At 42.2% G+C, this 13,112-nt stretch overlaps 1 protein-coding gene across 2 annotated transcripts in view; it reads right to left on the reverse strand.

Moving 5' to 3' along the window:
• Positions 1-11,331, reverse strand: part of DCLK3 (doublecortin like kinase 3) — a 32,450-nt gene extending 21,119 nt beyond the window's left edge. For both annotated transcript variants that reach the window (XM_086742933.1, XM_086742932.1), the window contains exon 1: positions 11,205-11,331. In XM_086742933.1, coding sequence (XP_086599059.1) covers positions 11,205-11,274 — 70 coding nt within the window. In that variant the 5' untranslated portion in view covers positions 11,275-11,331. The remainder of the gene's footprint in view (positions 1-11,204) is intronic.
• Between the last annotated feature and the right edge of the window lie 1,781 nt (positions 11,332-13,112).

Raw genomic sequence — 13,112 nt, forward strand, 5'->3', positions numbered from 1 at the left:
ATCACACCCTTCTATAAACCATTCATTTTAAGTGCCTGGCTGCACTGTTGATTATTTCAATTACCAAAACATCAATAACGTTTTTCTTCACTAAATCAGCTAAGCTTTAAACAGAAACCAAGTTTATTTTTTAATTCTATAACTAATGAAATAAGAGCAGTTTTATGTAATTATTAAGAACAATCCAGGAATGTGTTTTTGTGCTTTTTAAACTGGCTTAATTTCTAGCCAAAAACAGTTTGATAGAAGCCACAATATATAATCAATCTAGGAATAAGAATAATATTGCATATTTTTCTAAGATGGAAAAGGAAGTTACATGAATGCTTAAATCAATGTATAAAGGAATTTCCTAATGTTTTCTTAGAAAAGGGGAAGCGTCAAATTTTGTCAAAGTGGTGGTCACAATTACTATATATTATATAAAACAAAAAAGTCAATCGCCTGTTACAACTATTTCAGTCGTAATTTGTTATTTTCCAGTTATGTTATATTTATTTTAACTGATACACATGAAGTAAGCCTCAATCTGTCAGGAAACTGCATACACTTAAAGCATTTCTAGAAAGCCTTCAAAGGTCACACACATACACAAATCCTATAGCTACAGTTTACATTGCTTCAGAATCTTGTTTCCATATTTATATACAAGTGGGAGAAGGAGGAAGATGGAGGTGGGATCAGAAACACACTTCAATGAATCTGAGTACTGGCAAATTATACATCAGAGAATAAAATGTGTTTTTTATTATTTACCAAGCGCTAATGGTTCTCAAATATACATGTTTCTTACAAATGTTAATATGGATGGATGCATGCACATGTCTGTTTTATCTATACACACATCTATTTATATATGCTTGTGTATCACCAAGTATCAATACATAGGATGATGCAAATGATTAAGGAGGCAGAAACCTGTAGGGGAGCAGCATGGGCGAGGAGGCTGCTGAGGACTGCTGCTGCGGAAGGGCAGGGGTAAGGCAGCATGGCTGGTCAAGGGCACCATGCATGTCACCTAAGCTGTGCACATGGGCACAGAGAAAAGAAAACTGGGACTTGCAGAGTAATACAGAGCTCTAGATGATGAAGACATGATGGTCTTGTAGGGTAAACGATCACACCAAGTCCCTAGAGAAGCAGGGAGCATGGGACCAACAGGGATTTGGGGGCTCAAACAGGCAGCAGGAACAGTATGTTCAGCACCTACTGACCAGAGTACAACTGCTTCTCAGAGAGAAAATAGTTGCTGCAAGGAGCACAGCTTCAGTGTTTAATTTTTAAAAGGCAATTCACAAATCATTTGTAACAGTCAGGGTCAATCCCACTGGGGAGGGGGGAGAAGCACAGGGGGAAACCTCAAGAGTTCCTCTAGAAGACCTTACCTTATAGGGTTTTAGCTCCTACTCTGGACGTGGAATAAAATAAAGTGAATTCAGAAGACTTAAGCTCTGTATACAGAGCTTCAACCAATCTACATCTTAAAGAATTGCCTAGCTAGACCCCCTACAACAGCAGAGTAATGAGGTGTGCCAAAGGTCACCTATTCTTGCAATTAAAAATGTATTGCTGCAATTTGTCCTTCAAAACTTATCCTTTCTCTTGACCAGTCTATAAGATTTTGTTCATTAATTAAAATATTTCCACTCATCTCGCATTCCCTCTTGGTTCTCCTGCTTGAGATCACAGTTTCAGTAATCAACTGAATGGTTTACCCAGCAGCTGATTCTGCTATCAAGTCACAGGTTGCAGCGGAATTAAATTTTTACAAGGAGTATTAAAACACAGTTTAAAACAGAAGGCAACAGGGAAATAGGATCTAATTATGGCATTGCTTTCTGTGAATAAGATGGTGTTATTTAAGCCCTGCAATTTCTTTAGAGGGCCTTGGATCAATATGAAAGCCTCCACTTACAAAAGCAGCAATGAAAACTCCTCAAAACATTACCAGCATTAGCAGTCAAGTTGCACATGACAGAAATTGTGTATCTGGGAATTGTTTTGATATATTGGTCCTGATACAGCATAAACAAAATACTGTTTCAAGTAGGAAAAGAAATAATCGAACTAAAAACATCCGTCTTTTCCTTTAGCTCCAGCAATTCCTGCTGAGGGCATACAAAACAAAGACCATAGGGAAAAAAATTACTCTTAACTGGAACCCAAAACATTTAGTTCATGTCAAAGTATCAACAAGTATCTTTAAGTACTTGAGGCTGAAGAACTTCTCTGGCCTTTAACTCAGAGCAGCCAAGCATGTAGTTCACACAGGTTACCAGTGTGCATCAGCAGTCAGCTCCACGATGCAATCTGAGTCCTCTAGAAGTACGACATCTTGATCTCCTCTCCTTGCTGTAAATTATTAAATGTGGCAACTATCAGGGCTAGTGCACACACTGTTAGTGCACAAGTCTAAGGAGTAGCACGACAAGTCTCAGTGTACTGAATTAGTTACACAGAAATAAAATGCGATCGCAGGCATCCTTTTACAAGTGAATTTTACATGCGCGTTACTTACAGCCCTACTGTTGGAAACGCTATTGGTGATTTTTTTCTCTAAACAGCTGTAGCACCCTCTCTTTCCTTTGCTCTCACTCATCCTTGCCTCCTTGCCATGATTTACAGCATTTTAGGGCAGAGATTTTGTTTGAGTCAGGACCGGTGGTTATTTCAGCAACAGTGAAAGGCAGTCACACTGTGTCAGTTTTGACCAGATAAAATCCCAAGTACAAAAAGAAAGTAAAATTTCACAAGGTCCAGATTGAGACAGTGTCAAATGTAGCAGGACAGTCCCTGCTAGTTCCAGCCTGAGCAAGCTCCAAAGGCTCACACATCTCAGATGTACGGTGGACCTTGAGGACCCCAGCGTGCTTCAAGCCAAGCTTCAAAAATGTCTTTTCCTCTTTAACAGCTACTTTAGTAACTGCTAGAGGAGGACCAAGCACCAAAATTGAGAAGACAGTTTGTCTCTCCATCCTCTTGTCAATCCCGTGGTGCTCCTCTGCATAGAAGCTGTTTAATTCAGACAAAAGCAGACAGAGCAGATCATGAAGGAAAGGAACATGTGAAAATGGGGCATTTAGAGGTATTATGCACACCGTTTCAGTGGGAGGTCAGTGTCTGGCTGCTTTCAAAAACCCCATCAGCTATCAGGCCAAGACAGGAATGTTAATAAGAAAAAGCAAAAGTTGAACAGTTGAATCAAAAGTTTGGGATTAGTAAAGGTGGCTGAGCTTCTCACATGGAGACTGAGAGTCAATAAGGGAAACTGAGGAGACTGGAAGAAAACATGGAGCATGGGGATTTTGCTACCAAAGGAAGCTAAGACTATAGACAAGCATGCATAGACACAGATGAACAGGACTAGGGAGAATGGGGTCACTCTGTCCTCCCGTGTGTTATGGACAATAAAAGAGACAGGATTAGAAATTTCTAATAAAACAAGGTATGGCAAAGGGATTAATCATGGAAGTTGATTGGGGAAATGCCAAGGAGAGACTCCAATAGGAGCTGGGAATTGCAGGGAGAGAAGAGGAGGGCTAGGAACTGGAGAGGGAACTGGAAGGGGCATTGCTCTTCTGGTATCACTGTCCAGAGCCAGCCAGTGTGTAGCAGGGCCAGACACTGAAACTGAAAAAGGAAGTCTAGTGAAGAATTGGTCTGGGAGGATAAGAGAAAAGAAGTTATAAGAGGGACTGGGACAGACTGCAGTGAATTGAGCAAATAGAGCCATAGTTAGACACTGTCTGACAGCAATTCCTATTAACTTTGATACTGGCTGATAGAAATTTCTATGACCTTTGCTGACACAGTGGAAGCAGATGGAGTCTGTAATACATAAGCAGTAAAATGTGACTGTGATAATAAGAGTGGGTCAGAAGTCAGGTTGGATGCTGAACTTAGGCAAAGCAACAGGATTGGGAGCCAGCAACAGAATCGTCCCCACATGGTCTGCTCCTTTGCAGTTCTTCATAAAGAACATCTACGCACTTTTGTTGTCACTTACCATATTAGTTCTCCTTGATTAAAGAATAGGGAAAACTACATGTACACAAACAGGTGACTACATTCAGAGAACACTACCAAAGTCATCATTAAGGCAGGACAAAGCTAAAGTTGTCAGTATGACTTGAATTTACTTCCTGCTTGCATACAAAATAGCTTAGAAACGCATACAATCTTTCCTATGTCTGCTCCAGGGTACAGTGGATTCTCATTTACAGATAAACTGGAATCAAGATTGTGCTATTAAAAAAAAAACCTGTTGTCCATACAGACCTTAACCTCTGTAATTAGAAGAGTTGAAAAGTGTGTCGTGAAACAACACAGGAAGAATACTTTCTCTGTATAAGGCAGTACAGCCCTGAAGAACTGGATTTTCTCTCAACCAATTCCATCCAGTTTCAAAACAATTGACTTAGTCCAGATTTCTCAGAGAGGATTACATTCCAGTGGCCAAAACAATATCCTGAGACCCATTCCGCAAACCTGCTCAGCACTCACAGCTGCAAGAGAATATACTGAAAGACGTACTTCAGACACAAAGCAATATAACACAACACATAGACAATGCTAAGGCATCCCAAAATCCAGGACCTGGGCATCTGAAGTGGCATTCTTCCCCAAATTAAAGTACTTTTGACTTCATTTTTTTGCACCCTGACTCCCATTGAATGCAGTTTATGCGCTCTCTTTACAGGTATCACAGAGCTGCCAATCCATGTTTGTTGCTGTAGCAATAACCATGACAGAAAAGCTCACAAGTTAATAAGCCTGTATCAACAGCAGAGTTCAAAAAGCATGCAGCGAAAGGCACAAACAGGCAGCATAAACAGTAAGTAGATGCTCATTAGGTAAGCTTTGTCCATCACGTGCACTGGATGGAGCCAGAGACCCTGGGGGAAAAAAGCAGCATCTGATAGTGTAATTAATGTTTAATGCACAGGAACACAGGTTGTGGGGACAGCACTGCTAATCAATAGTCATAAAAGCTTGACTTTGTAACCTAAATAATGTTAGATTATAAGTACCTGGCCTTGTAGAAATACATTTTTTAATACATTGAACAAGTCATATGTGTTCAGAATACATTTGATGGTAAGGCAGTTATAAAATATACCGTGCAATAAAATATTGCTGTAAATCATATGGTATTATAACCATGGCATACTAAACCAAATAAAATAAGCACAATCTAACATAAAAAATAACTCATCATGGTGTTTGCATAAATTCTTATCTGCATTAGCTACTGGTGCAGAAGGAAAACAAAACTGGTCAATATTACAAATACCATTTATCAGCTGTAATCTTACAAGAACAGTTTTAATACTGTGAGAATGAAGGGGGGGGTGGAAAAAGACTCAGTTAATTTCTATAACATAATTTCTGCTACCTTAATGGACATCTCCAGTCATACTCATGCCAGCACATCCATGTCCAATATGCACTAGTGTAATGGAGATCAATCGCCAACCCAGTCTAACCCAATTTGTAGAAAACTAAAATCACTCAGCAGCTCAGGCAGTATTGTAAGTTCACCAAAGAAAAACTCATTTGGGCTCATCTACAAAAAGGAAAATAAACCACAATAATATCTCTGTCTCATAAATATAGTTCTAGCCCTAAAAGATCCTATAAAATTAGTATGACAGGATTCCAAGTTTATTATCTTTCACAATTTCACATCAAGCATGTTTACATTTGCATGCACTGTTATTTTTCCTTTAACTGCCAGCCCTGCAAACTCAGCTGTGTGTCAGGTTGGATTCCTTCTGTCCCATACATCATCAACAGAACTAAAGGTTCTCCCGGCCAAATATGTCTGGTCCCATTAAGTGAGCGCCAAAACGTTAGCTGCAAGGAAAGAAAATGTCCTGACTGACTACTCCTGGAGTGCAAGAGCATGGGAGATACAACACCTGTGTACCCACTCCCTGCCCTTATAAGGGGCAAGAAGACTTCAAAACTTTGCATCATATACCATATCTTCAACATATCCACTTTTTATTTTAAGAATAAAATAAACATCCATTATGTCATGCAAACCAGAAACTAGAGATCTCCAAATCTTTCAGTCCCAGAAACGCCCAGTCTTTCCCTCTAGAAAGAAAGAAGAGTGGACTCTAATCACCTCTCCCTCCCCATTTCTCTCACTCCCTTTCCACTGCCAGTTTTGGGACATAGACCTCTGAGTTTAGCGGAGATCCTAGAGGGTGAAGATACCAGAGCAGCTAAAAAGCAGGCAGATGTTGTAGCAAAGGAGTTTCTAAGATGGGAAGGACTTTCTGGAGGGGCAGCTTGGCCGGAAAACCTTGCAGCTGTCTGGACTTCAGTCAAGGGAGGGAGTTTAAGGGATGCCCACACTGGCTGCCTTGCTGTGGCTACATTAGCTCTGGATTTTTCCATTCTGACTACGGATGGTGCCTCAGTGCCACCCCCAGCCCCACTGTGGGTACCATCTTGCAATGAAAGGTACGTAGGAGGCTCAGCATGCAGCAACATGTGACCGTATTTACTGTATGAAAGCCACGAGGAATAAATGACATTCAGCAACCACCTTTCCTTCTTTCTCCTCAAAAGAAGATAAACTAAGGGTTTTCCTTGTCTCCTCCCCTCCCCTTCTCCTTCACTAAATGTTCAGAGCCCCTTTGCAGCCTGCCCTGGCCTCTCCCCCTGGAATGGAGCAGCACAGTCTAGACTCAGGCAGGACAGCCTGGTTTACTCTCTCAGTGTTACACTTCCTTTTCCCACCTGGCAACAGTGGTTGGATAAAAATTACCTTCCCAGGCACTCATCTCCTTTCCCCGCAGGCCCACAGCCACCCCACTGTACAGTTTAAGATTTTCTAAATCAAGCCATTTGTAATTAAAAAATAAAATATTTACAGCAAACACAGATGGCTATTGCCATGTGTTAGTGTTAAACTGAGCTGAATCACACCCAGAGCAGCAGATGAAGGTAAAGATTTCATGTAGTCTGATAATGAGTCAGAAGTGCCATCATTTTTACTTTTATTTTAATAAAGCAGAACCCCACTTTCATTATCTTTCTGACATTTTAAGGGCAGAAAATTAGAAAGCAAGCATAAAGAAAGACCTTCAAAGAAGTATACAGATGCATAATCTGTAAAGACTAAGTGAAATTTAAGACTGCACGTGAAATGAATCAGTGCCTTTGGAGGTGTGAGGCTCAGTTTAAGTTGTTACTCTGCATAAACCCAAAAAAAGAATATTATGAAACTGCTCATTTATTTCATTTCTTTCAAAGGTGACAGGCTGTGTATTTCATTGGGAACAGCCATGGCTGCTTTCTGCAGTTTGACAGCTTTAGGGGCTGCCCCAATAACCAGGGAAGTGAGCTCTGCAGTCGAGGACCTTCCATCGAGAATCTTTCAGGAGAGGGACAGAACTGACAGAAAGAAACAAAAACATCTTACACAACTGTGATATTTGCCAGGATCCATCTGGCAAAGCCTTCCCTGTGTTTCTCAAGGCTCAGTGTACAGGGAGTTTCACTTTCACATTGATGTTCTTGACTCCTGAACTACCATATATTTCAAATTAATTATTCATGTTTCATCACAAAGTAAGCTTTCACTGCCTTTTTAATCCTGTTAGCCAACATTGCCTCAGTCAAAGGAGCAGGATTCTGTTTCTTTTTGTGGGAGATTTTATTTGCATTGCTTCCTAAATCTCAACTTGATGACTAATCGTTTGCAACTGAGCAAACCCAGAGAAAATAAGAGAGCTTGCAGAGGTGTCACTAAGGGTTTAATTAGGCTTCCAGATCCTTCATTACCAATGATCTTGTTGCTTAACTAAAGGAAACACCCAGACAGAGTCTGATTCTCCATCTGGTTTGCAAAAGGGGCAATTGACCCAAAAGTTTTCTTTGGAAATTTGGCACATTTAAGAGATGTTAACTCACATATAATGTAGAATTCCCAACCTCATTATCACAGAAGCACTTTTTCAGAAGAGACTCAAATATTAAAGTTAACACTGCAAAATAAATTGTTTTGCAGAACTTATAAAACAAAATAGGTTTCTCAGGGAAGACTTTTAAGCCACTGCTAATTAGAATTAAGAGCTTGTTGACAAGCAGAAAGGTCAGGATTTTCACACCACCAGACATTTCTCAGCATTTCCATTAACTACATTATTTGGGGTGACAAGAAAACTAAAACATTGGAGTATATGCACAAGCTAGCAATACTGATTGAGTGGGAGATGGTGTTTTCAGAATGATTACCGAGAGCTTCTTCTAAGAATATATGACATAAATAATGGGTTTGCATTCTTACAATAATTAGACTGAGTAAACTATATTAGCAACAGAGGGAAGACTCTAAACATGCCTGACTTTCATTTGCAGTGAAGGCAAATACTGCTAAGCAAGAAGAACAATTTGCAAACATTACCCAAACTCCATATTTACATTAGAACTAATTGAGGCAGTAGCTCCCTCTCCTTTTTTCATTGTTTCCAGTATCTGGTGAACACTCCAAAAGGATAGACCCTGTACCCCCAAAATGAGAGAAATCTGGGAAATAGCATACTGTTAAGAAGCTAATTGTCACATTCACCTCCTTTAACTACTACATTTTCAGTTCTGATCCAAGTTGCACTGAAGCTAATTAAAAGATGCACATTACCATTGGTGAGATCTGGATCAGATCTAACTGAGGCTGCTAAAGTCACCATAATGTTCTGATGCTAATTATATTTACAAGAAAAACTATATAACTCTGATTTCAAAGGCTGTTAAATCTTTAGGAATTATCAAGTCCAAGAAAAAAAGCAGTGACAGAAACCAACTCAATTCACCCTATAACTGTTGGAAAAGAAGGAAGGACCACCAGCTTCCCTGATTTCCACAAAACTGTAGATGTTTCTGCAGAAAACAAACTAAGGTAAGTAATCTTAGAAATGGGGAAATGAATCCCACACAACTTCCCTTAGTCACCACATGCTGAAAGTCCCGCAGATGCTAAAATTGTGAAGCTCTGCAGAGAATGACTAGAAAAAGCAGCAGTGCAGACAGATACAAAGCATATAGTGACACTACCAGATAAAGATACATTCAAAACTCAGGTTACCATGCCCAAGGTAATTAACTTGAGTATTGAAAAAAAATAAATAAATAAAATAAAGACAAGGTAACTTCAGCACAGCTCAAATTCAGAGGCTTGAACAGCTGCCAATATGTTGAATTAAACCCAAGTTATCTTAATTGCTGACAGTTTAAGTCCAATTAGCCAATTCGGGTTAATGAACCACAGATGGAGATTTACCAGAAGCTAGCTCTCCAGCTGAAGTGTCCTAACATCATACAAAAAAAAAAAAAAAAAAAAATTGAAAGAATCATGCCATTTCAGGAGATCCACACCCATTAGACTACAATCAAGAGATTCTAACCCTGCAGGATCAGTTTTATCTGGAGAGCCACAGGACAGCTTCCTGAGATACAAAATGCAGCCACCTCTTAAGAAGAGCATGACAGAGTTGCTATAATAACTGCACTTCTACTACATCAAGTAGCTGTAATATGTCTGTAAGCTTGGTTTCACTTGCTGACTGTTTTGGGACTTTGCTGATTTTCAACATTTCAAAGAATCAAAACCGCATTTAGACCACACAAAAACCACAAAAATTGTCAAGAGGAAAGAGAGGCAGCTAAAGAAAAAGGAGACAAGGAGGTGGGAAGACAAACTTCCATGCAAAGATGCATATGCGTACATTTTCTTTCCAATATAAAGCTAGTAGCAAAAGCATACATGAAATATGATATACACGTATTTGACACATGAAGTATCAGATTTGGTGACAAACTCTTAGACTAACTCCTCACACAATATAGGTTGCAACCTAAATGCACAGATGAAGAAGCCAGAGTTTTGTTACACTGTTGCAAAGGGTTTGTTTGTTTGTTTTTAAAAATGAAACCTTTCAGTACACAGTGTAGCAAAAGTTTCAGTTTACAGGGTTGTTTTCAAACACAGCAGCTAACAACCTGAAAACTGTTCCATTAGCTCAAACCAGTGGCCCATCCGGTACTGCCGACACTGTGTACTGAATGTCCCGAGGATGGCAAAAAATAACACTGCACAGTGAAAAGTTATGGAATAGCTTTCCTATAAATATCTGTTATTAAATAGGAGCAAATATAACCAATATAGCTACAGAAGTCAGAGGATGCAAGGGCGCAACCAGCGTTCTTCCCCAGAGAGTTTTGGCCACCATATGTCACAGCATCCCCATCTGACACAACAGCCCTCCCCACCCTTTGAGCCTGTAACCCATGTAGCTCCAGCTGTAGTAATTTCCCAGCTGAGGGAAAATTCACAACCCTTAAGTGTGCTTTAACACACAGTTGTGCAACAGCTTAAAATCTTTACATGCTATTTACTCTTTTGCAGAGCATCGGTGCTCTCCAAGCAGCTCACGAGCCTTCATTCCGAGCGAACTATACTCACACCGACTATTAAGAGCACAAGTTACTTCTAATTGTCGATTTTTATTGCAGTACAGATGACAGCGTTTGTGCCTTTCGGAATACTAAACGCTGACTTCACACTCGGACTTCAAATCTTGCTGGTGTATCTCTCACGGTTGCTGAGGTGGTCTCTGAGCTTGGCAAAAGGAGCACGGACCACCCGACCGCCCCCGCCCAGCACCCCAGACTTGCTCTCCGTGTAGCAGCAGCATCTCGCTCCACTTCCCAAAGGCTGTGCAACGAATCGGCTTCAGTAGTTCCCACTACGACAGAAGGCGGGGGTGGAGTGGGGCTCCTCTTTAATCAAAAATACAAGTAATGGAAGGAGCACGGTGGAATAACCACCCCAACTTCGCACATTGGGGGACCCCCTTTTTCAAAAGCCTGTCTTCCCTCCCAAAGCTCTCCCTTCAGTCCCACCGCCGAGCGGGGATCACCCCTTCCTCCGTCCCTCTCAATCCCCCCCGTGCCGAGCCCAAACGCCACCGAAAGCTCCCCCCGCTCACCGCAACCCCACGGACACGCAAGGAACCCGGGAGGAAGTTTCGCTACCGCCGGAGCCGCCTCAAGCCCCCGGAGCTCTCAGCTCTCCCCCCTCCTCCTAAAATGACACACACCCACCCTCACAACCGGCAACCTGCTGGGCAGGGGGGCCGGCGACGGGGCTGCCCCCCGTGAAGGGGGGGCCGAGGGAAAGGGGCACTCACCCGCGCAGTGGCCGTAGGGGCAGCAGGACCCCGCCGCGGGGTGGAGCGGGGGCGGCGCAGCGGCCGGCATGGCGGGGAGCCTCGGCCGGGGTGGGTTTGGCTGGGGTCAGTCCGGGCTGGGGACTGCCCGCACCGCTCCTCACCGCACCGCCCGGCCTCTCCGCACCGCCTCCCGGCTGCGAGGGCAGTGAGAGGGAGGGGACCCGGCGGGGAGGCGGTGCCGGGGAACGGCCACACCAGCGGTCACACCTCCGCACCCCACCCCGGACGCCATCTCCTCCGGCTGCTGCCCGCCCCCGGGCCCCGCTGCCTTCCCGCTTCCCGCCTTTCCCCGCCCCTGTCAGCTCCCAGCCGAGACGTCGTGCTCGGCCCCAGCCGTCGAGAAGTCCCCGTTTCATCCCCTTCAACCGGACGCCCACCGGGCGAATTTGCCATGTGGCAGGGCTTCATGCATCCCAGTGACTTGGTAAATTTTTTAATTTGGCTTGGATTAAAAAAAAAAAACCTGAATTGCTAGACAGTATAAATAAACACGTACGTTGGGCACGTGAACAACTGGTTGCCCAATGTCTTCGTAAAGTACGAGCAGGTGAGGAGGAGGAAGAGGTTAATTTCATCTCCCATGGGGTGCTGGCTACATGCCTGGCACACCTCGTACGGGCACGCTCGAAAAATATGTGAGGGTGAAGTGACAAGCCGCAAAGATGATCTGAGGATTGTGTAAAAAGAAGTCGGACTGCTTACCGTGCTAAGGAGGTGCAATTTGATAACAGCGTGTACATGCCTTCATAGGGGGAAATATTTGTAGTTAAAAGGCCTTTTAATCTTGTACAGGGAAAGAAGAGCAGAGAATCAACATGTGGAAGCTGAAGCTGGACAAATTAAAATTAGAAAATTTGTCAATGGGATTGAGTAATCATTGGGACAAATTACAGAGGGAAGCTGTGTTTTCTTCTTCTCTACAAATCTTCAAATGAAACAGGATGTCTCTGTGGAAAACATACTGTATCCCACTAGAAGTAGTTGGACTTACCGTGGATATAATTGGATAAAATTTAGTGGCTAGGGTTATCTAGTAGGTCAGACTGAAAGACTTAGCGCTCCATCATTCTGGCCTCAAATTGTACAAACCTGACAAAGCAGAACAAGTTAAATGCATACACTTTATGCTTTGGTTTCTGTCATTTACTGAAAATTTTATCCTGCTGCCCTGTTTAACTAACCTGTCTTCTATGATTTTACTCCCTGCAGTATTTAATAATTTTTGAGGCAATACAGTCTGACACAACCACCTTTGTAAATATAGATCCCGATCAATATTCATCCTGAAATGTGTTTCACTGTGCTTTTTAAGAGCTGACATGGCCAAAAAGCTCAAGTATCTTTTCTGGCTCTTTGACACAGAGATGAATGGTGAATGAAGCCATGTAAATAAAAGCATAGAGAAAAACTGTCATGTAAACTAGTCAAAACCCAGGTTGTCAAAACCTGCAATGCATTGTAATAACAAGTTAGCAAGTTGCTATCAAAAAATTTAGTGTAATTTCACTTCCGTTCAAAATCTTCCAGTTTGTTTAAAATCTCAAATACTCTCTAATTCCATAATTTTTTTTTGCCTTACCCCATTGTCTAGAGCTTGTTAATCCTACCGTCATCATTACCTGCTTCCCTGAGGATCTAAGTTATTTTCAAATAGAAGGTCTTTGTTCTGGTTTGGGGGGGCGGGGGGGGGGGGGCTAAGGTGGTAGCTTCTGTAGGAAACTGCTAGAAGTCGCTCCCCTTTGTTCAGTGGACTCAGCTGGGCCTAGGGTGAACCCGCTGCTGGCCAAGGCCGAGCTGATTGGTAGCAGAATGTTCCATGATAACACCTCTGCGATAACGTATTTAAGAAGGGGAAAACAGAAAAAA

This window comes from Chlamydotis macqueenii, chromosome 2 (genome assembly GCF_036417535.1).
Source record: "Chlamydotis macqueenii isolate bChlMac1 chromosome 2, bChlMac1.mat, whole genome shotgun sequence".
Taxonomy (NCBI): Eukaryota; Metazoa; Chordata; class Aves; order Otidiformes; family Otididae; genus Chlamydotis; species Chlamydotis macqueenii.